General features: G+C 54.6%; 1 protein-coding gene across 3 annotated transcripts in view; it reads right to left on the bottom strand.

Annotated features, from left to right (window-relative positions):
• The window catches only part of CORO1C (coronin 1C), a 40,220-nt gene that overhangs the window by 9,201 nt on the left and 11,388 nt on the right, over positions 1-19,631 (bottom strand). For all 3 annotated transcript variants that reach the window (XM_032199251.1, XM_032199252.1, XM_032199253.1), the window contains exons 2-3: positions 10,700-10,899; positions 3,060-3,182 (exon numbers count right to left, since the gene is read on the bottom strand). In XM_032199251.1, coding sequence (XP_032055142.1) covers positions 3,060-3,182; positions 10,700-10,894 — 318 coding nt within the window. In that variant the 5' untranslated portion in view covers positions 10,895-10,899. The remainder of the gene's footprint in view (positions 1-3,059; positions 3,183-10,699; positions 10,900-19,631) is intronic.

The following is a 19,631-nucleotide window of genomic DNA, read 5'->3' as shown; positions in this document are numbered from 1 at the left end:
AACAAAACACGAGGAGTGTAAAAGGTCAGGGGATGCTCCCAAGCGACCTGGCCCCCTCATTCCTGCCCGGGGTGGGGTGCCTCTGCTCAGGCACTTTGTGCATCCATCCTTAGCCCAGCCTGGTGCCCAAATCGTTCACCTCGTGGGGACAGAGCTCGGTGCCACATCACCACCAGCAGCACTGCTCCGGGACTGCCTGGTGCCAGGCTCCCATCTCAGGTCGCTGCGAGGGCTCTGGTTTAACCTTAAAACAATTTGCTCCATCGACTGAACTCCTCTCCTGCCGTTACCAGCAAGCTCGTTAGCATTCAGCTGCTGATGAAGCACAATGAAGCACATCTTCCATACCTGGGAGAGGCCAGCTGGTGTCACCTGCACGTCTTTACACAGTCATTTTCCAGCTGAATTAAAAAAAGCTGCAGCACGTTACAGTCATTCAGCAGAGTGCCGAGCACAAATATTTAAATAACTCCTGATTTGTAGGCACAAGAGAATCCTTCCCCAAAGGGAAGACCAGAAGGAGGCCACAGGAGGTGTCTGCATGCCACAGTGCTCTCAAGAAACTCCTTCTGAGAGCAGGTTAGGGCAGAGGAGATGGGGACAGCCCATCCCACTCCTCTGCAGCACAGCAGTGAGGGGCCACGAGGCTGTTTTGGTGCCCTACGTCTCACCACCCATCGTCTTCTCTCCCTCCAGGTAATTCTGAATGCTCCAGGTGTGACAGAGCACCCACATCACACCCAGCAAGCGCCTCTCATCTGAAAAATCCCAGTGCATCCACAAGTGGTCAGAGCTCTAAAGCTGCCCAAGCTACAAAGCCCAGCAGTAGCAGAAAAAGATGCCTGCTTTCCCCTATTTTGCCCCATTTCACTCCCTCATCTAACAAAATCAATGCCATACCTGTCCGCATGCAGCTCACGGGGTTATTTCCACCTTCTACAGATCTGAGTTTTTATTTCTATGAAGATGCTTCTCGCTTTTGAGCGTGCCAAGTCAACCTTCTCTGAGCAACAAGAGCCCTGCAGACAGCTCAAAGGCACGGCTGCAGGGAAGGGGCTCACTTCAGCTCGGACACACAGCTGAAGCCCAGCAGCGCTGCATTTGGTGGGGTTTTATCCAAGGGAAAAGCCCACAAATTCAGGAACTGGTAGCACTGCGGGCAAGGAGATGCGGTCAGAAAACCAGAGGAGAGAAGTGAGGGGGGAAAAAAACAGGCAGGCAGGCAGAAAAGATGGAAAACCTGGGCAGAAACAGCATCAATGAACTGATGGCCTTGGAAAATGTAAGCTACTTTTTGAAAGCAGCTGCCACTTCTGCAGAAAGCCACACGGTTTTCCTCCGTCACATCACTACTTTTGCATTTCTCGTGGATAACGAGGAGTTCAGAGCTGAAGACTACAGATCCTTTAAACAAAGTCAGGAGGGTTTACTCGGTGACAGGACGTTCAGGAAGCCGGGCTCCAAACCCAGGATGCCAAATTACTTGTGCCGAGAGAGAGAAAAAGCAATTAAAGCTGGGAGGGCTCAGCAGCCCGTCCAGTTCCTCTCCCGGATGGTCCAGGCATGTTCTTTACACGCAGATTCTGGCTCTGTCCAGCCCAGCTACCACGTGCCAAGTGCTTTGGGATGCAGCACTTCCCATCACAAACTGCGTGACACCCAACGAGAGGCTCCTCTTGGTCCTGTGCAGCAGCAGGCTCGGTTCCTGGGGACGCTTTGTGTCCGTATCAGGAGCTCTGGACAACTTGCACAACGTTGGTTTTCTGCATAACTCAATCCCTGCGGAGCCTCGCAACATACTTGGCATTGCACTTGGATTAGAGGCTGATTTTGCCTCCAGAAAGGCAGCCGTGGACCTCGGCCTCGTCGTCTGCTGCTGCTGTTGCTCGAATTTCACTCCGACTCGCGGGCTTTCTGGGCTCTGCTTTCCAGAGCAGCATTAAGGCATCCTTCAAAGCTCAGCTCTAGCCCAGTAGTGACGGTTAGAAACACAGAAGCTTGTTGTTTTGTTTAATATTAAATATAGGACAATTTGTTAACATGCTTCAGCTTCCAAGACTGGGAGATCACAGGCAAGAGCTGTCCCAGGATAAGCCTCTTGGGATGAATCCCCTCCCAAACATCTTAACGATGAGCAGAAGCAAAGGAATTTATCTGCCGTGATCTATAATAAGATTTCAATATAACATTCAGCCTACAGCATTTCTAAATATGGCCAAAGATCACTCAAGTTAGTTGGCGTTATTTCATCTCACAAGGATTTTCTTTCACTTCTGCTGCTGCGTTTGCATGCGCGGGATTCCACATCCCTCACCGGGCAAGGTCGAGTATTGTTCAGTGCACCCTGGACGAGGTGAACGAGGACTCAGCACCAAGGTTGGCAGGTGCAGGGTTTGGATCCCTGCTACTACATGTTTTAAACGTCTGGTATCTACTCACAGTCTGTAGATGGAAGGAGAATGGAAGCAGCATCCTTACATCGAGGGCTGAAGCAGTTCTGCAAGCAGATGCGCTCGTTCCCCTCTCACCCCCACCTCCTTCCAGCACACGCCACCAAATCTGCCAGGATATCTGAGGAACGGAGCCACCTCTGCCTTCCCTAGAGCACTGCAGATCAGAACAAGTCACTGCTGCCTGGCACAGCTCCTGCTCTTCTCAAGCAGCAGACGGATCCCCAGAGGAAGGCAAAATGGAAGAGCAACTCGAGATGAAACCAGAAAGCCGCCGGCCAAGCCAGCTCCACCAAGCGTGACCTGAGAGCTGGAGAGGTTCTCCCCTCCAGAAAAAGAACCAGTTGTGAGGGTGCAAATTCTGTCACACGGGTACCAGAGCTGGTTTTGCTCCAGTACCCATCTGTCTCCTGCAGACAGGACACCGTAATTCCTTGAGCAGAGCCAAAATGTGATGGAGAGAACGCCCGGGACTTCTGACACCGGGAAGGATCTGCGCTCGGTGTCGGGGCAGCAGATCCCCGTCTGCCCTCCGAATCACAAACATTTGCAGCACCCCAATTTGGGCGAAGCAAGCCCTGCTCCCTGAGGGAACCCCGGGCCACTTACCATGACGGTGCAGTCCTCGGAGCCGCTGGCGATGACCTGGTCGTTGTGGGGACACCAGTCTATGTCCAGCACCGGGCCCGTGTGCCCGCACACTGTCGGATAGGACTTGTCAATCCGGCCCGTCTGGAGGGAAAAAAAGAAGGAAAAGAGCTGTAAAACCCCAAAGACCCAGAGCACAGTGAAGAATAAGACGCCTCCTAACGCTCCCAAAGCGTTTGGCATTCGTGGCACGAGCATCTTGAGCACCAGGAGAGGAAACGAACCTCTCCCCAGCACCAGCAGGGCCACGCTGGAGCCTTCCCCAGCACACGGGGGCTCCATCCTCTGCACGGATGTATCCTGAGCGTGTCCTGCTGGCAGAGGCAGGGCTGAGCTGCTGGCCACGTTTCGGGAGGAGGGCAGGCAGCCCCAACGCCGTGCCCGCACGAGGAAGCTCTGGTTTTCTCTGCGCTTTACGGCGGCGGCCAGCGACGGCTAAAGATAACCAAGCTGGCTCTCTAATTGAAGGGTGTTGCTGCTCGTGGAGTTTACCCAGTCTGCTCGCTTTCATCATGAAAGTATTTTGCTCGGGCGGAAGGCTTTTAAGCCCTGGTGATGCAGAGCAAATGCTATTTTCAGAGATAAATGCTGCCGACACGCGGGCGGCGGCCGCAGCCCCCTCCCTGACCCCCACCTGCCTCTGGGGGGGCTTCCCAAGGGACTCAGGAGATTCAGGCTCAGATGTTCCCACCCGAAACGTCCTGGGGGGACCTGGAGATGCCAGCACAGCTCTTGCACCGTCCCTGCTCTTAAATCTTGGTGATTACCTCTGGCTAATCACCATAATCTCTCTTGGTCAAGTCGTGATGCACACCAGGGAAACGGTGTCTGAAGCAATGAAAAAATAAGGAAAACAAAACCCGAGTGAGCAGGAGAAGCCCACACCGCAGGGCCAGGGCCCGCTGGGACCCTGAAGGGGCTGGCGGCCTTTTTATGGGACCTGGTGATGGGAGGAGAGGCTGGGAGGGCACATTTTGGGACAGATGCTTCATCTCCTGTGTTTAAAAGACGCATTTCAGCTCTGCCATTTGGCGAGATGCTCCCCAACCATCCCGAGGCTGGGGAATATTTCTCTTAAAATATGTCTCCTAATCTACACCTCCTCCTGATCACCACACAGAGGGCTTTTCCTATTCCTTTTTCCTATTCCAAGCTGCCCTGGGTACAAAGGATCGGAATAATGCTGGACGTGGGCTTTGGAGGGCTGCTGACCTCGAGACCTCCACTGCCAGGAACCAAGGTACAGATCCACAGAGAGCCGGAGTTACGTTACGGAAACAACACAACAGCCGTCTCCTAATGGGTCAAATTACGTCTAAAAAAAATCAATGCATCGTCTCGGTGACTCAAAGGGTTTTGAAATTATTAGAAGTGAAGACGTTGTAGGTGAAAAGAGACAAAGCACATTCAAAAAGCGAGGTCTGTGCGATTCCTCCTGCACGCCAGCACGTGCAGTTGGGTTTCACAAGGTAATACGCCTGATACTAGTGTAGCCCATCCAATTTAATTTGCCTAATTAAAGAAGAAACATGCAAAGCACACGAACAGATCATGAGGATATTTCAGGAGCCACGCTACAGGCCAAATATAAGTACAGGGCTCAGCCCAAAGGGAAAAAGAAGACCAAAGCTGCGACGTGCCGGTGAGTACCTGCCTCTGCGAGGAGCCCAGGGTGATTATTTGCAGGCTGCACGAGCTCCTGTCAGCTCAGCTTAGAGTTTTTACAGTAATTAATTACTGGAAGGAGGTGGGAAAAAAAAAAATAAATCGATTTGAAGGAATGAAACCACGAAGTTCACCTTTCGGTTTTGATCACGATGAACCCGGGCGGCGCGAGCGCAAGGAGCTGAGCGAGTGTGACAGCCGGCTGGCCACGGTGTGCTTCTGAGCACCTCACACGGAGCTCGTTTTTGAAATTAACTCTCTTTAATGTCTTTAAACTCGCCTCTTTGTGCTCCTTTCAGCTCCCCAAGCGGCGCTGCTCCGGGGGCAGCCGGGAGGAGGAGAGGCGGAGGCTCCACCACCGCCAGCGCCTGGAGGACCAGCCCCGGCAGCATCTCCCTCCTCACTCCTGCAGCAAAAACCAGCCCAAAAGCAGAGCAGGGGAGGCAGCCCGGTGCCTGGAGAGGAGCAGGAGGCTTCCCTTGGCCACCTGGGGAAGTGGGGCAGCGAGTGGGCACGGAGCTCAGCCCAGCCACCGAGCTGAGGAACTTGAGATCTCCCCGGCGCGGCTATTTTTGAGCAGAAGGGCAGGCGTCTCTCAGGCCCGCGGCATCTGGATTGTGAAAAAAAAAAAAAAAAAGAGCAGATGCACAAAGGAGAAGTTCAACTGAGTGGAGCAGAAATAGCTTGGTGCCCCGCAGCAGGTGAGCAGCAGCTCGGACCTGAGAACCTGCCGCTTGTAAGGTGCACCCCTGTGCGGGGAGTCACACGGAAAAATCCCGAGCAAGGAAATAGAGTAAGGAAGGGGAGAAGGAGAGGTTATTAGGATGCAGTGAGGGAGATGAAGCACGTTTATCCACAAAGCCCCAAGAAGGACAGGTGACGTCCTGCTGCCCTGGCAGAGCAGGATGCTGCCAGGGAGAGGCAGGGGGGTGCCAAGGGGGGTGTCGGGCAGGAGAAACCACAGCGCTGCCCTAAACGCCCCCAGCAGAAAGCAGGAGCTCCCCTCTGACGTTCTGAAGGCATTTCATCTTTTTTTCTGCTTCTTTTTCCTCCTTAGAGAGTGTTCCCCTTCCCATGGGACCGGCGGGGCACCAGCCCCACAGAGGTTGTCCGGGGGGGCTCTGCCCAAAGGGACTTCTCGCACTAAAACACTGACTTAATCCTCCCAGGTTTCCTTGTATTTTTTTTTTCCCAGGTAATCTTTTAATTAGTTAAGGATTTAAAATAAATCTCAAGTGTTGATACACAGCTTAAAATTAACTCGGTGTGACTTCCAGAAATTAAATCCTTCTCATAATCCACGGCCGCTCCGGCTGAGCAACGTAGCGCAGCAGCAAGAGCTGATACTGCAAGAGCTGTAGGTGTGAAAAAAAAAGTTATAAAAGCCAAAAAGGGTGAACTTGAGGATTAGGTTTAATATGCTGGGGGATGTTGACTGGAAGCTCGATGTTCAGGTCCTTCAGCAGGTGGGAGGCTGACCTCACCGCGGGAATTCATTTAGGAAAACCGACAGATGATGGAAAAAAAAAAGCTTAGTTCTTAACCCAGAAGGGTCAGATAAGCAGCACAGGAAAACCCTTCCTAAAAGCAGTATTTTTATGAATTAATATGATTGTCTTACAATCGCTCCTTGGCCAGAAAAGGGCAATTGGCTGCAGGAAACAGCCCCCGGCTTCTGGTAAAAATATCGCGGGGAACAGCTGCTTCCCCCGGCCCGCCGGGTGCGAGGGGGAAGTGGCATCGAATTGCACAAGCCCCGGCGATTTCACCACCCTGGCTTTGCAGAAGTTTGCAGCAGGAAATCGGGGCGCAACTGCTTTGGGGTGAAATCCAAGCCGACCGCTGCCTGTTCTCCTCGGAGGGGGCTCCTTCTCCCTCTGCGCCTTTCGGAGACTCGGAGCTTGGCAGACTATCCGTAGCGAATTTGGGAGATTAGGAAGGGTGCTGCTCCCAAAAGGGCTTCTGGAGGGCTGTGCAAGGAGAGATGTGAGGCGTGCAAAGCCTCGTAGGTCTTCTCGCTACCAAGGTCTCTTGCAGCCCCCCCCCCCGGGCACCGCGCTCACCCCGGCAGCTGCACGGCGCAAGCCGCAGCCGCCGCCTGCTGCAGGAGCCAGACGGCCGCCCTTGTTCGGGGGTGCCCAGACGTGAAGGGGACACAAAGAGGAGAGAGGAAGAAGGCAGTGACAGGCAGGAGCCTTTCACACAGCCAGCCCAGCCCGAGCAGCGCCGGGCTGTAAGGGTTTTGGGGTTTGGGAAGGGCCCCGCGGAGCTGGCACCGCTGCTCGGGGCGCACTGGGGGTTTCAGCATCGGTGCCACGCGCTTCCAGCAGATCAGAGCCAGCTGCAGGGGCTTCCAGGAGTGTTTTTGTAGGATCCTCTGCAAAATCAGTGGCCAAAGTCAGCTACCTGCGTGCTGGCTTTAAGGAAAAAAAAATAAGCAGCAAAACCCAGGGCACACAGACACAACCCCGAGCTGCTACGGCTCCTGCATTTCAGCAGAAAACTCAGAACGAGCCTCAAAATTGAACTTCCAGTCGTGGAAGCCCTTTGGGTAGGGATCCAAAACACGGGATGTGTTGCTCAGAAATTAGGTTGCAATTAAGGTGCAGACCCACTCCTTCTGTCCCCTCGGTGTGATTCCACCAGCACTTAGCCCCCCTGCAGGGAATGAATCCCACCTGTCTGAAGGAGCTCACCGGGGCCGTAAATGTCTCAGCCCTTGGATGAGCTGTTTGGGGGAAGTTCCAACTATTTCTGTTAAGACCGATCTCTGTTTTTTTTTTTTCCGTTTTTCCATTTTTCTGTTAAAACTGGAACCGGCTTTGGCAGGGGGGCTGGACCCGATGATCTTTCGAGGTCCCTTCCAACCCCTCCAATTCTGTGATTTTGTGATTTTGTCCCCGGACTCCAGATTTCAGCTTAGCTGTAAATTTTAAATGTTGATTTTAATTTTACCTTCCTTTCCTGGTCCCCCTGCAGCCCTGCTGTAAGTGTGCTTGCACCCTGCATAACCCAGGGACACGATGCCACGGGGACACCCCAAAGGGACGCTGCTGGGGGAACGACCGCCAGCACCAGGGCTGCCAGGGGCAGCCTAAAAAATCAGGGAAAAAGCAGCTGGTGGCCATTCACCCCCCTCCAGCCGAACGTGATGGAAATGCAGGCGGGGTGCAAGAAGGAGGGTGCAAAAAGGGTAAAAAACGAGGGGTGTGTGTGTGCCAAGGGGGCTGCGTGAGCTTACGGGGGCTTATGGAAGGGTGGCTGCGGGCTGTGAGCTTCCACGCCCCAGCACAGAGCCAGGGCCACAACAAAAGGGCTCCTGTCCAGAGGGTAAATTAAAAGAAAAAAAAATAATAATAATAAAATAAAAAAATAATAATTAAAAAAAAAAAAAAAAAAAAAAAAAAAAAAAAAAACAACCAAAATCCCAATTTTTCAGCTCAAAAAATAAAAAAATAAAGAAAAAAAGCAAAACACCAAATTTTCAGCTCTGGCCAAAGAGGAGCTGGGTCAGAGCATCCCCTCGAACCTCCTGCTTCGGGTCCCCGACCCCCCTGAGCATCACCCAGCACCCCAGGGAGCCCCCAGGAGCACCCATGGGTGCAGGTCACCCAAATACCCCATCCTGGGGCTCGTCCGGATGGGGGCAGCTTTGGGACCAGCTCCCAAAGCCCCCCCCCCAAAAGCTCCTGCCCAGCCCAGCCCTACCCGGCCCCGGCCCCCCGCAGCCCCCCTTTTAGGGCGGTTTCCCGCCAGCAGCGGCTCGGCGCCGGCAGCGCAGGGGTTAACCGGCGCGCACTTGCCGCGCCGCGGCTCCGCCTCCGCCAATCAGCGCGGCGCCTGCCGGCGGCCCCGAGCGCTGCCGTGACCATATATGGTAAAAAAGCCGCGGCCGCCGCAGTGCCGCTGCGGCGGGCGCGGGAACGCGCGCGCGCGGCTCGGGGAGGGGCGGGGGGAGCGGGGAGGAGACGCGCGGGGGTGGACTCGGGGGAGGGGGGGGGGGGGCAGGGAGGGGGAAGGGGAGAAATGATAGAAAATGCCTAAAGGCACCCAAAATGAACAGAAGCATCCTGAGGATGCTCCCAGGCAGGGTGCATGGCTGGGTTAATGGGATAAATGCCCAAAAAACCCCAAATCTACCCAAAATGAATAGAAGCACCCGGAGGATGCTCAAAGGGGCACAGCTGGGTTAATGGGATAAATGCCCAAAAAGCCCCAAACACACCCAAAATGACCAGAACCACCCACAGGATGCTCTAAGGCAGAACACTGGGGGCACGGACGGATTAATGGGATGAATGCTCCAAAACCCTAAATCCACCCAAAATGACCAGAAGCACCCCTAAGATGCTCCAAGGCAGTGCTGAGGTCATGGCCAGGTTAATGGGATAAATGCCCCAAAAAGCCCCAAACCCACCCAAAATGACCAGAAGCACCCAGAGGATGCTCCCAGGCAGATTGCTGGGGCACGGCCGGGTTATAGGGATAAACACCCCAAAACCCCAAACCCAGCCACCATTTCTAGGGATGAACGGGGCACGGCTGCACGCGGAGCTGGGAAAAAGGACGGGGCCGGTCACGGGCCGAGGGATGCTGGAGGGTCACAGACACACGAAATGAAGGAGAAGGAGTATTCGGAGCAGGAGCATCAGCCTGCAAAATTCTGGTTTCAGACAAAAAAAGCAAAATTCTGGTTTCAGACAAAAAAAGGAAGGTTTTAAAGGAACGAGGAAACACCACGAGGCTCCCGCGCCACGCCGCAGACCTCGCTTCCTCATCTCGTGCTGCTCTGCTGGGAAGAACCATTTTGTCCGCAGCGCTGCGACTCACAGCACAGCCCCGCCGCTGACTGCTCCAGCGAGGAAATACCTTCCCCGGGCTCTAAATTTGGGTTCAAATCCGCTTGCATTGGCCTACCGACTTTATCCAAGTGGGAAGGGGCTGCAAGGAACGGCGGAGCAGCAGGGAGGGAGATGGGAGCGCTGCCCTCCAGCAGAAGGGAAAGGGACGATGCTCTGAGGTTTTTCCGTGCAAGACCTGGGGGGCTAAAGGAATTCGGGCTGCTGCTGCTCGTCCCTGTGCTTCTGAACCACAGAACCCTACGAGAGCGCCAGGGAGGTTTCTGTGCCCATCTCTGGCTGCATCAAGTGTCTGGGGGAGGCTGGGTTCTCCTAGCTGCCGGGCAGGGACCTCACCTTCCCGTGCGCCTTGCAGAGCGCATCCCTGGGGTTCTGCGCCGTTCGAAGCAGATGGGGAAGCCTCGGTGAGCATACGGCCCCGCTGCAAGATGATTTCTTGGAGATTTGGCAGCGTTTTGCACAGGATAGAGCATAAGGGATGTTCCTTGCATGGGCTCACGGAGCACCGCTCCTCCCCGTTAGCCGAGTGCTAACGAGACCTGGCTGCGGGGTGATAAATCCCAGCCACGCGCCCCGGGAGAGCTGCGGAGCTGCTGGAGGAGCCCTTTTCCTACCGAGGCTGTTCTTGGTGCAAACCATATAATGAAAGGGTTACTGACAGGACGAGCAGCAGCCTAGATCAGCTCCGAGCCCGTGGCCACGAGGGCCGTGCCGCTGCACCTCCTGGAAGCAGCACCCAGGGGTGCCACCCGTCTGCAGGGCTCGTTCCTGAATGAAGTGATCCTCACCGAAACCAAGCTCCTGACGGCTTCAACGCCTGACTGCAGCTACTGCAGGAGGCTTCGTAGGGAGCGTTGAGCTTTGAGAAACTCCTGACGCCAAGAATTGTTTTAGATTAGCCGAGCAAAACGCTTATTTCCCGTGCTCAGCGCGCAGGAGGCATCACTCCGAGGAGAGACGTCAAACACGGCTCCTCACACGGCACCGCCGCGCTTGTCACAGCACGGCGGGGACTTCGCAGGCACAAAATTCCCAAACGAGAGCTGCAGGGACAGCAGGGAGCAGCGAGGAACCCACCTTGTGCAGGGGCAGCACCAGGAACGCGCCGCCGCCGCTGGCGTCCACGATGATGGCGACGAACCTGGGGTTGACGGCACAGAAGGAGCTGTCCCAGGTGACGCGGGAGACGCGGATGTCGTCGTAGCACTGGTCATTTTTCACCGCCTGGCCGAAGACGTGCCGAAACTTGCTCTGCCGTACCACTCGCCTCATCGTGTCTGCGGGGAGGAATTGCAAAGGGTGGCGGTCAGCGGCGCCCCGGCGCCCAGCTCCCACCGCCACCAAACCCACTCCTCACACCCCCCCAGGGAACTTCCTCCAGACCTGAAGTTCTCACTTTTACCTCTATTTTTAAAAAAAAAAATCAAGTCTCAGAGCGTCTCGTACCAAACACGACCCAACTACGCTTCCTCCTGCAGAAGGAGGTCGCCGGCGAAGCGGCGGCGCTGCTGCTGTGGACGCGTTCCCTTTCTGCGGGGAAGGAAGCTCCTAAGCCTGAAAGCGGTTTTCAGACAAGTCTCCACATATTTTCAGGGATAAATCCGGGCTCGGATTGAACTTGTTTACTTTCAAGTCAGACCGGGGTCCCGAGGATGTAAATAAAAATGCAAGCTCTCAAAATCCGGTGTGCCTGTGAAGTGGTTCCACATGTCAGCTAGCTCCCACTGCTTTCTTCTGGCTCCAAAATCTCACAAAAAAAAAAAAAAAAAAAAAAAAAAAAACAACAAAATGAGGCTCCTAGGCAGAAAGGAGTAATGGAAATAACCTAATGACTCAAATCAACTTAGTGTGTCCGCGGCACTTCTCTTGAGAAAAGGATTTTCAAGAAGGCTTCAGTTAAAATAGAGGGAAAGCGACCGGCGTGGAAAATTCCAGCGCTCAAGTCTTGGAAGATGATGGGCACGGGACCTCGTGCGGGTCCCGGCCCTGGGAGCGAGCAGGATTTGTGGTTTTATGCCCACAATCTTGGTATTGGGGCCTGGGGCGGTGAGGTTTGCCTGTCCTACGAGGCTTTCTCCCTCCAGCTCTGCAGGAAAAGGAGGAGCCTCCAGAGAGCATCTCGTCCATACGTCTGAGAAAACGCTTCTGCCTCAGCCTCTAGGGAAAATAATAAAAAATAAAACAGAAAATGTCAGCGTCCACCTCCTGCCTGGCCTCCCAGAAGGTCCCCGAGCACGAGCAGAGGCTGGGAAGAGCCTGGCAGAGCCTCTCGTGGCAGACCCAGCGCTGGAGCACGAGGCTCCGAGCCTCGAGGGCATCTCCTGTCTGAGGGCAGGAGCGATAAAGGGGCTGCCTGAGCGAGCCCCCCCTGCTCCAGCACAGCTGAATGTGGTGCACGAGGTCCTGCCGAAGCAAACCCTGCAAGGACAAGGACATTTTCTGATGGTGATTTAAGTCTCCTGAATGAACCCGCTCCCTTTGAAGCTGCAGAAGAGCTGCAAACGCCGTTTAGTTACAAACGTGTGCATTTTTAGCAAAAACGGTGCTGTTTCTAAATGCAAAACACCATCACTGATCAGGGTGTTCAAGACATCCAGAGGAAAAAAAGCTACACACAACTTGTTGGTGATTGCTGTCGCATTACAGATGAGCTCAGGCTTCCCCATACTCCCTGGAATTACATCATAAGCGTTCTGCCAAACGTTTCTTACCCAAAAACACCAAAAATACCAAAAGACGGGGCCTGTCCCAGCTGGATGCCCCCAGCGATCCCCCCGTGGCTCCTGGGTTTGCTGCCTCCAGGCCTGCCCTCGGCTCTCAGCTCCCAGCCCAGGGCTGGGCTGACCCCATTCCCCAGTTCCTTTACTGGTCACACTGGTAAGGCTGGTGGCAGCATTTTGGGGACACGTCCCCATCACCAGTAGTCCCCTCGGATGCTGCCTGGAGCTCTGGAAGCCTGCAGTCAGCTCAGCCCTTTCCCAATCGAGCAGAAAAAACCCCACACAGCCAAATCCCACTCACTCAGCCACCCCATAAGGGTGAGGTAACCCGCCTCGTACACCAGCAGCAGGATTTCCATCACCGTTCCCATCCCACTGGGCACCAGGATGAAAATCTGGTGATTTAGGAGGCAAAACCAGGCTTCCCCCACCTCCCTGAGCCCAAATTGCCCAGCGCCAACATCTCACGTACACGGGGGCTTGGCCATTTGTCTGCTTTAATGCCAGGACATGGATACAGTGGGTAATAGGGAGGATTATTTGTGGAGCTTGGATAATTACATCTTCCCTGCAGCTCCCGTGGAAGGGCAACGTTTTTATCCAACGGTGATATTCCACCGCCTGATTTCCCATTTGAGAGAAATGGCTTTTTTTTGTTGTTTTCTTTTCTACAAACCTCTCTTAAAAACGCAGAGAGTCGGGGTAACCCCAAACACCCCTCTTGTTCCAAGGGGGATTGTCCGGGCACCCCCTCGCTGCCCCTTCTCCCCCCAGCTCCAGCTCGTCCCCGTCCCAGTGAGCAGGAGCCCTCCTCCAACACATGGCGAGCAGCCTCCGCTCCTCATTTCCATAGCAAAGGGAGCGATTCTTGGCTTTGGATCACAGCCATTTTGATCTGGCTGCTCTCCAAAGAGAAAGAGGGGGGGGAAAAAAAAAAAAAAAAGCCACGCGCAGGCTCCGGCGAGGAAGAGGAGCGAGCGGGGATCTTTCGGCACAGGAGCAGGTGGAAAACAAGGCAGGGCTGCTTTGATCCCGAGCACCCCCAGGAGTCATCCTGGAGGATCATCCTCTTGCTAGAAGCGTTTAGCATCCTGATTGGGATTCCTCAATTCCTCCAAATGCCCCTAGGATTTGGAGGAGCAGCGATGGCACCCACCACAATTTGCCATCCAGAATCGCGGTTCGGCCCCGGCACGGCAGCACGAGCTGGCGATGGGACACCATGACGAGGCTCAGCTCTGTGGGGCCACAAAGTGCACCCAGGCCGGGCTGTAGGGTGATATTTGGGAGTGTGAAGCTTTAAACCAGGCCGGCTAATTACGTAATTCCATCCCTGCGTCTGCTGCGACGTCTGAGGCGAGGAGCTGGAACGATCTTTGCACACTTGCTAGACAGGAAACACTTTTTTTTTTTTTCTTTTATTATTATTATTTTTTTTTTTATTTAGGGGGGGGTAAAGTCCAAGTCGGGAGGATTTAAAGCCTCGCTGCCGGGAGCTGAGAGGAGTTTAAATTTTGCCTCAGCACAATGAAACCAGAAGCTCCCTGCAAAGGCGGCTACAAAAGAAGTGCTGACAGCTCCGCGCCGGCGCCGATCTCCTGCACCCGCTGAGTGGCACCAGCACCTTGCCCGTCCTGCACGGGGGCGCAGCAAAAAGCCTTCTGTTAATTTGCATTAATTATTTTTTCCCCCCCACCTCAAATGTCAAGTGACTTCCAGCTGAGTTACACCTCCCTCTCCCTTCCGTCTCCCTGTGCCCGCCATCTGGCTCGGGCTCCGGCCTCTGTGTCAGCATTTAAAAGGCTCCGGGATGCCATCAAGCCCCGCTCGCACACTGAGACTTTTCATCCCGTCCCTTTCTGATCTCCCATCACGATGTGTCACGAGAGTTGCCACGAGTTTGCCCACTTTCCTGTTTATAAAGGATTTATCTGTCTGGAGAGGCCAACAGATGTATTTCTGCGGCTTCGGAGGGTTTTTCGGTCTGCTTATGCAAGAGGAAACGCATCCTGCTAGGGAACACTCACAGGAAAACCCCCCACTAATGGCAAAATCCTGCTCGGCCCATGTGACTGGGAGCCCTTCTGGAAAGGGAGGCATTGAAATAAAAGGCGAGTTGAAGTCCCAGCCAGCCCGAGGCTACGGCTCGGGGGGCAGGGAGAGCCCAGCCACCAGACCAGGAGAACCGTGCTTCCCTCTGCTAGTTGGGGCTGGGAAGGAGTAGGGCTTCTCCTCAGCTGGGAAACCCAAAGAAAAGCAAGGTGCAATGCTTCTGGAAAGCCCCCAAACCCCATTCAGCATCGGCCTCATTGAGGGAGCTCCATGAGCTCCAGTGGCAGCTCCGAAGGTCAGCCTAAAGTCACCTGGGGTGAGGCTCCTGGGTCTAATCTGCAAAAGCGATGAGTGCTCAGAGCTGAAACCCTTTCAAAAATATATCAGAAAGGACGGTGTGGTCCTAAACACAAAACCAGGCCCCAGGGGTTGCAACCAGAGGCTCAAATCCTGTGCGCGGGGCGGAGGAAGCGCCCTCGCCGCGGTGCTTGGCCACTTGCACCAAGCTGTTGGCCACCAGCACCAAGAAGCCCACGAGGAACCCAGCGAGTGGCTCTTCAGCTCCCTTTGAGCACCACACAGCAGATAAGGCCCGGAGCCATGCGTGGAAGGGAGGATGAGAGCACTGGGACGCCCCCAGGAGACCCCATCCTGCTGCTCCTGCTGTGCGCGCAGAGCCCTGCCCGCCGCCAGCAAGGGGCTGGGGGATGTGGGACTCCCAAAAAAGCCTCATCCCAACGCACGTGAGAAGGAGAAGAGCTGAGCACTGCCCAGGTTATTTCCTCATCGCTTCGTGCTCATGTTTCTTAATCTCACAGCCTCGCTTGTGCAACCTCAGCACGTTCCCTGCAGCCCACGCGTGCGCATCGCACAGGGCTGCCTGCAGCCATGCCCTGCCTAACGCTCAGCTCGATCACACACACGTTCCTTAAAATGCTGAAATATTTCAAGGCCTTACCATATAAACATGGCAGCACCTCAGAAGAAGCGTTCATCTAGAAGAAGAGCTCGCCAGATCGTTTTAAGGACAGCATTTGAGGACGCCTTTGTGTGAGCAAGGAAAATAAGCAGGCGAGCATTTGCTGGCACGCACCGTTGAGGCACATGGATAGCAAGGATGGGAAAGGCAATCTGCTCTGTGAAAGCAAATGGGAATGGGTCGAGAAGCCCCAAAGCAGCCTGAAGGGGACTTTGGGGTGAGGACATGTTCTGCAGGCGAGGCCAGGGCTGGGACCAGCCTCCACACGCAGCTTCACAGCGGCTCCCGGGGCGGAGAAGCAGCGCGGCACCAGCAGGGCTGCGGGAGGACTTCGTCTCCCTCTCCCTGCATCAAATCTTGGGATATTTGGGCAGGGAGGAAGCAAAAGGGGGGAAAAAATAAATCACACAGCCACAAAAATGCAGCTCACCCCAGCGCTTTGCATGAAACCTCTGACAGCAAAGGGAACCACCACGAATACCTGGACTCAGTGCTCTGCTCTTAGACATCGAGCTGCTCCCCCCACGGAGCACCACTTCAAATCAATCCACGTTGAGTCCACTGCTGACAGAACTTTTGTTTTCAGATGTTCGGAGTTATTTAAACCACGGGCGAGGACTACTACAGATGGTCACAATTCCAAAATACATCACATTTGTGCACAGATTATTTTCAGTCTTTGGTTACTTTAGCCTAGGTTGAGCAAGACCCTGCCATCTGATTTCACTTCATTTTAAAGACAAAAAGCTGGAATCTGAACTCAATACTGAAATTTCCAGCTGCTATACCACTGGCAAGATGCTATTTTGGGATGGGAACCTAAACCACAAACTACCAGGGAATTCGATTATATCTCAACTGGGGAGCACAGCACATTCAAAACCGTAACGCAACCCAAACTTACCATCAGCTGCAATAGCTGCTCGGGACGAAACGCAAGGTGCTGGGTCTGACTTGTGAAATACTCGATAGGACTGTTTTTCCAAGCTGCCCCCCAAAACAACCACGCTGTGAGTGGCAGTAACACCAAGAGCTCTGACTCAGAAGCGCCCGTAAGGCCCAGAGCTCGCAGGCATCAAGGAGCAGGGATTATTTCGGAAGAGGCTGCCCTGCTCGTGCTCCTCTTGCTGCATACCCCTGGCGCTGGGGCTCCTTTCAGGCACACATTGGGATGCAGCAGATATATTCTCTTGAAGACCTCTGGGCATGCAACTCACCTCCTCATTGCTCACACCGTTTTGTAGCTTTTGCCTTCCTCAGCTGCCATTACATCCCTCACCGTAACTCACGGTGACACAAGGACAACCTGGTCGGATTTCAGCTTCTCCTTTTGCTGCCAGCAGACAGTAACTCAGCCCTGAGCACCACCCAGGCAAGGGGAACCCTGCCCCGGAGCTGACCACCTCTCACCTCCAGGCACTGCCATGCCAGCAGCTGGCCAGATAAGGCCTCGCTCTGCCTTCCACCTGCTCCCCTACAAGAGCTTTCCTTCTCCTCCACTTTCTCCGCCGGAATAAACACCCGAGGTGCCTCTTCACACGCTGCGTGCTCAGCTACTGCCAAGAGACAGAGTAATATACTTCCAGCGCTGAGCAACAGCCCTGGGAACGCCAGCCAGAGACATGACAGCACGATGGAGGATGCTACTTACAGCCCTACAAAGGGGAGAGCCACGGGGCTCCAGACCACACTCTGACCCCGAGGAAAACACGAGGCAGGGAGCACAACCCCCGGTGCTGAGCTGCACATCAGCAAGCCAAGCTCTGACGGCCAAGCTGCAGGATTCCTGTTAAGAGAAGTATGCAGATAAAACGCTGGCTCCATCCAGCTGACCTAGTTCTCTTATCAGCCTAGCTGAGCTAACGAGGAAGTATCAATCTGTTCGGAGCTGCTACCTCAATTTGCTGGATTCTGCTCTCCTGAAGGCTGCACACAAGCTTCTTCCGAGATCATATTCCTGAGTGACATATTATAAGCTTTTTTTTTTTTTTCTCCCTTTCTCCTTTTAATCTGGGAAGTGAGCTTGGGGTGAAAGCCCGGTGGTTATGAATGCAGGAAGAGCTCCTCTCCACCAGAGCTTCATTAGGGTCTTCCCAATTCACCATCTCAAACCCAGCTGGAGGCCTCCCACTGTTCCCGAGCAATTAGCTGAGGCACAGGCACTTCTTTCCAACACGACCGAGTCCTAGCAGCAGGAAGGGACTGCATTTTCCCCCGCAACCTGAAGCAATCCAACATGCCTGAGTGAAATAACGCAGTCTGTGTGTGACAGAGGAGCCCAGCAGTAGCCACCAGCACCCGTCAGCGATGAGCCCAAGCAGCCCCTGGGTGCTGGGAGCCCAACACAAAAGCACAAAGAGCACCACGTGCAGGATTTCCCCTCCTGCACCAGTCAAGAAGAGGCACAGACACAAAGATAATTCGGTTAACACAGTATTTTCTAAGGTAGGCACGCTTCCTGCTGCCTTAGTGGCTTTAAGATATTCCTGGAAACATCACGCTGCTTCTCCTTGCTGACAGTTAACAATCACGCCTCAAAAAAACCGGCAAGATTTATCAAAAGGAGAAACCTCCAAAGGCTTGGATAAACTGCTTTCTATTCCTCCCAAATTATAACACACCGTGGCATCCACGGGAAGGAGCTGTGGATGCTGAGGAAGTTTTGAGGAGGAGCTGTCTCAGCGCTGGGTCCCAGCCCCGTGGCACCGCGGCCTGAGCCCCCTCAGGAAACGCAGGCCTGCAGGGAGCTCATATGGAGCCAGCAGGGCTGTGAATTCCTCCCAGCCTCGAAATAAAGCAGAAACAAGGGCTCAGCACAACCCAGGCTGGCCAGCAGGGCCGCCAAGAGTGACTCAGATTGCCCAGGCGGGGATGCCGAGCTCTCCAGATGGCCCTGCCTGACCGCAGGCCCTCTGCCGGGCGAGGCCAGGCCCCACAGCAGGACCTCTTGGGCTCATTTTGTGGCGTCCAGAGCTTGCTTCTGGCCCCACAACAGCAAATGTGATGACCCTGATGTGAGCAGTGTCACCTGCAGCCCTAAAAAAGACCGGCATGGCCGGCTGTGTCCTCACACCACACTTTGGGATGGGGATGCTACCCCAAAAAGTAATAACAGACTCAGTCAGCACTCAAAACACCTCGACCCGCATCCTATGTACGCCGGAGCCCCATCTGGTGACTCCCACTGCTTGCTAGCACCCACCCGACAGGCGAGGTGCTCACACACGAGCTGCTTTTGAGGTTCTCCACCCAAAAACGGTGACCGCTTGTCAAAGGCGAGGCAATGGCCTCGACAAAGGAGGTGCAGAAGGCTCAGGGCCAGACGGCGTGAAGACATTTCAGGTTTTAATGCTGTACAAATAGGCTGCGAAATGGATCTCAGCTCTCACCGTTGGACCTGGCACGTACTTCTCCCGATTTCCATTTGCTGTCCTGCCAGCTCTTCTGGCCGAGCAGCCTGTAATTCGGAGCACCATTGTCATCCCGTCCCATTTCCCTACCGTGCAATTTGAAATCGGGGGTGGGGGGGGAGGGTGGAGGCTAAAACTCAACCCCAGGTAGTCCCATCTGCTCACTCCCTATCTCGTGGTACCAGTTAGGGCCCCTCCAACATCCGCTTCAACAAAAGGGCTCCGAGTTCAATCCCATTTCCTCCGTCCTACAGCTGCCCTTCGGTGCGGATCCATCCAGGACCAGAGCTGCCGCCCTGTCACAAGCCCCGGGCCATGATTTGGGACAGAAACTGGCATCAGAAAGAGGAGATCGAGGGATCACAGCCTGCATCTGGTGACCTTTAAGCTTTACTCACCCGGTGCTGCACACACAGCGCCAACTTTCAGCCCTTTGACTGGGCTCCGGGGGCATTTACAGCACCGCTGGAGGAGAGCGGCCAAAACAGCAGGGGGTATTGCACCCAGATAAGCCCCAGCTGGTTTTTATGTGATCTTTCGTGGCCCTTCAGAACTCCCCTGGTAGAAAAGAAGATCAATGTAGCGCTCGCTACATAAAAAGACCAAAAAGATAACCTCTGCCCCCAGAGAAACGTCCGGGAGCAAAGCGAAGAGCGCAGAGATAACACACACGCATCCAAAGGAGGCCAAACCTGGGCAGCCTACCCCTCCAACCACGTCTTGAGAGGCCTCGCAGAACTAACAAATCGCTCCAAAAAGCAGCAGCGGCCAGGAAAAAGCTGCTGGGAAGCACGGCACCCGGCTAGGAGCGCTCTGTGCGAGGACAGCTCTGCCTACACGTCACGCGG

This window comes from Aythya fuligula, chromosome 17 (assembly GCF_009819795.1).
Source record: "Aythya fuligula isolate bAytFul2 chromosome 17, bAytFul2.pri, whole genome shotgun sequence".
NCBI classification, from domain to species: Eukaryota; Metazoa; Chordata; class Aves; order Anseriformes; family Anatidae; genus Aythya; species Aythya fuligula.
Note: the sequence above shows the minus strand (reverse complement) of the source record. Positions and strands in the feature narration are given on the sequence as shown.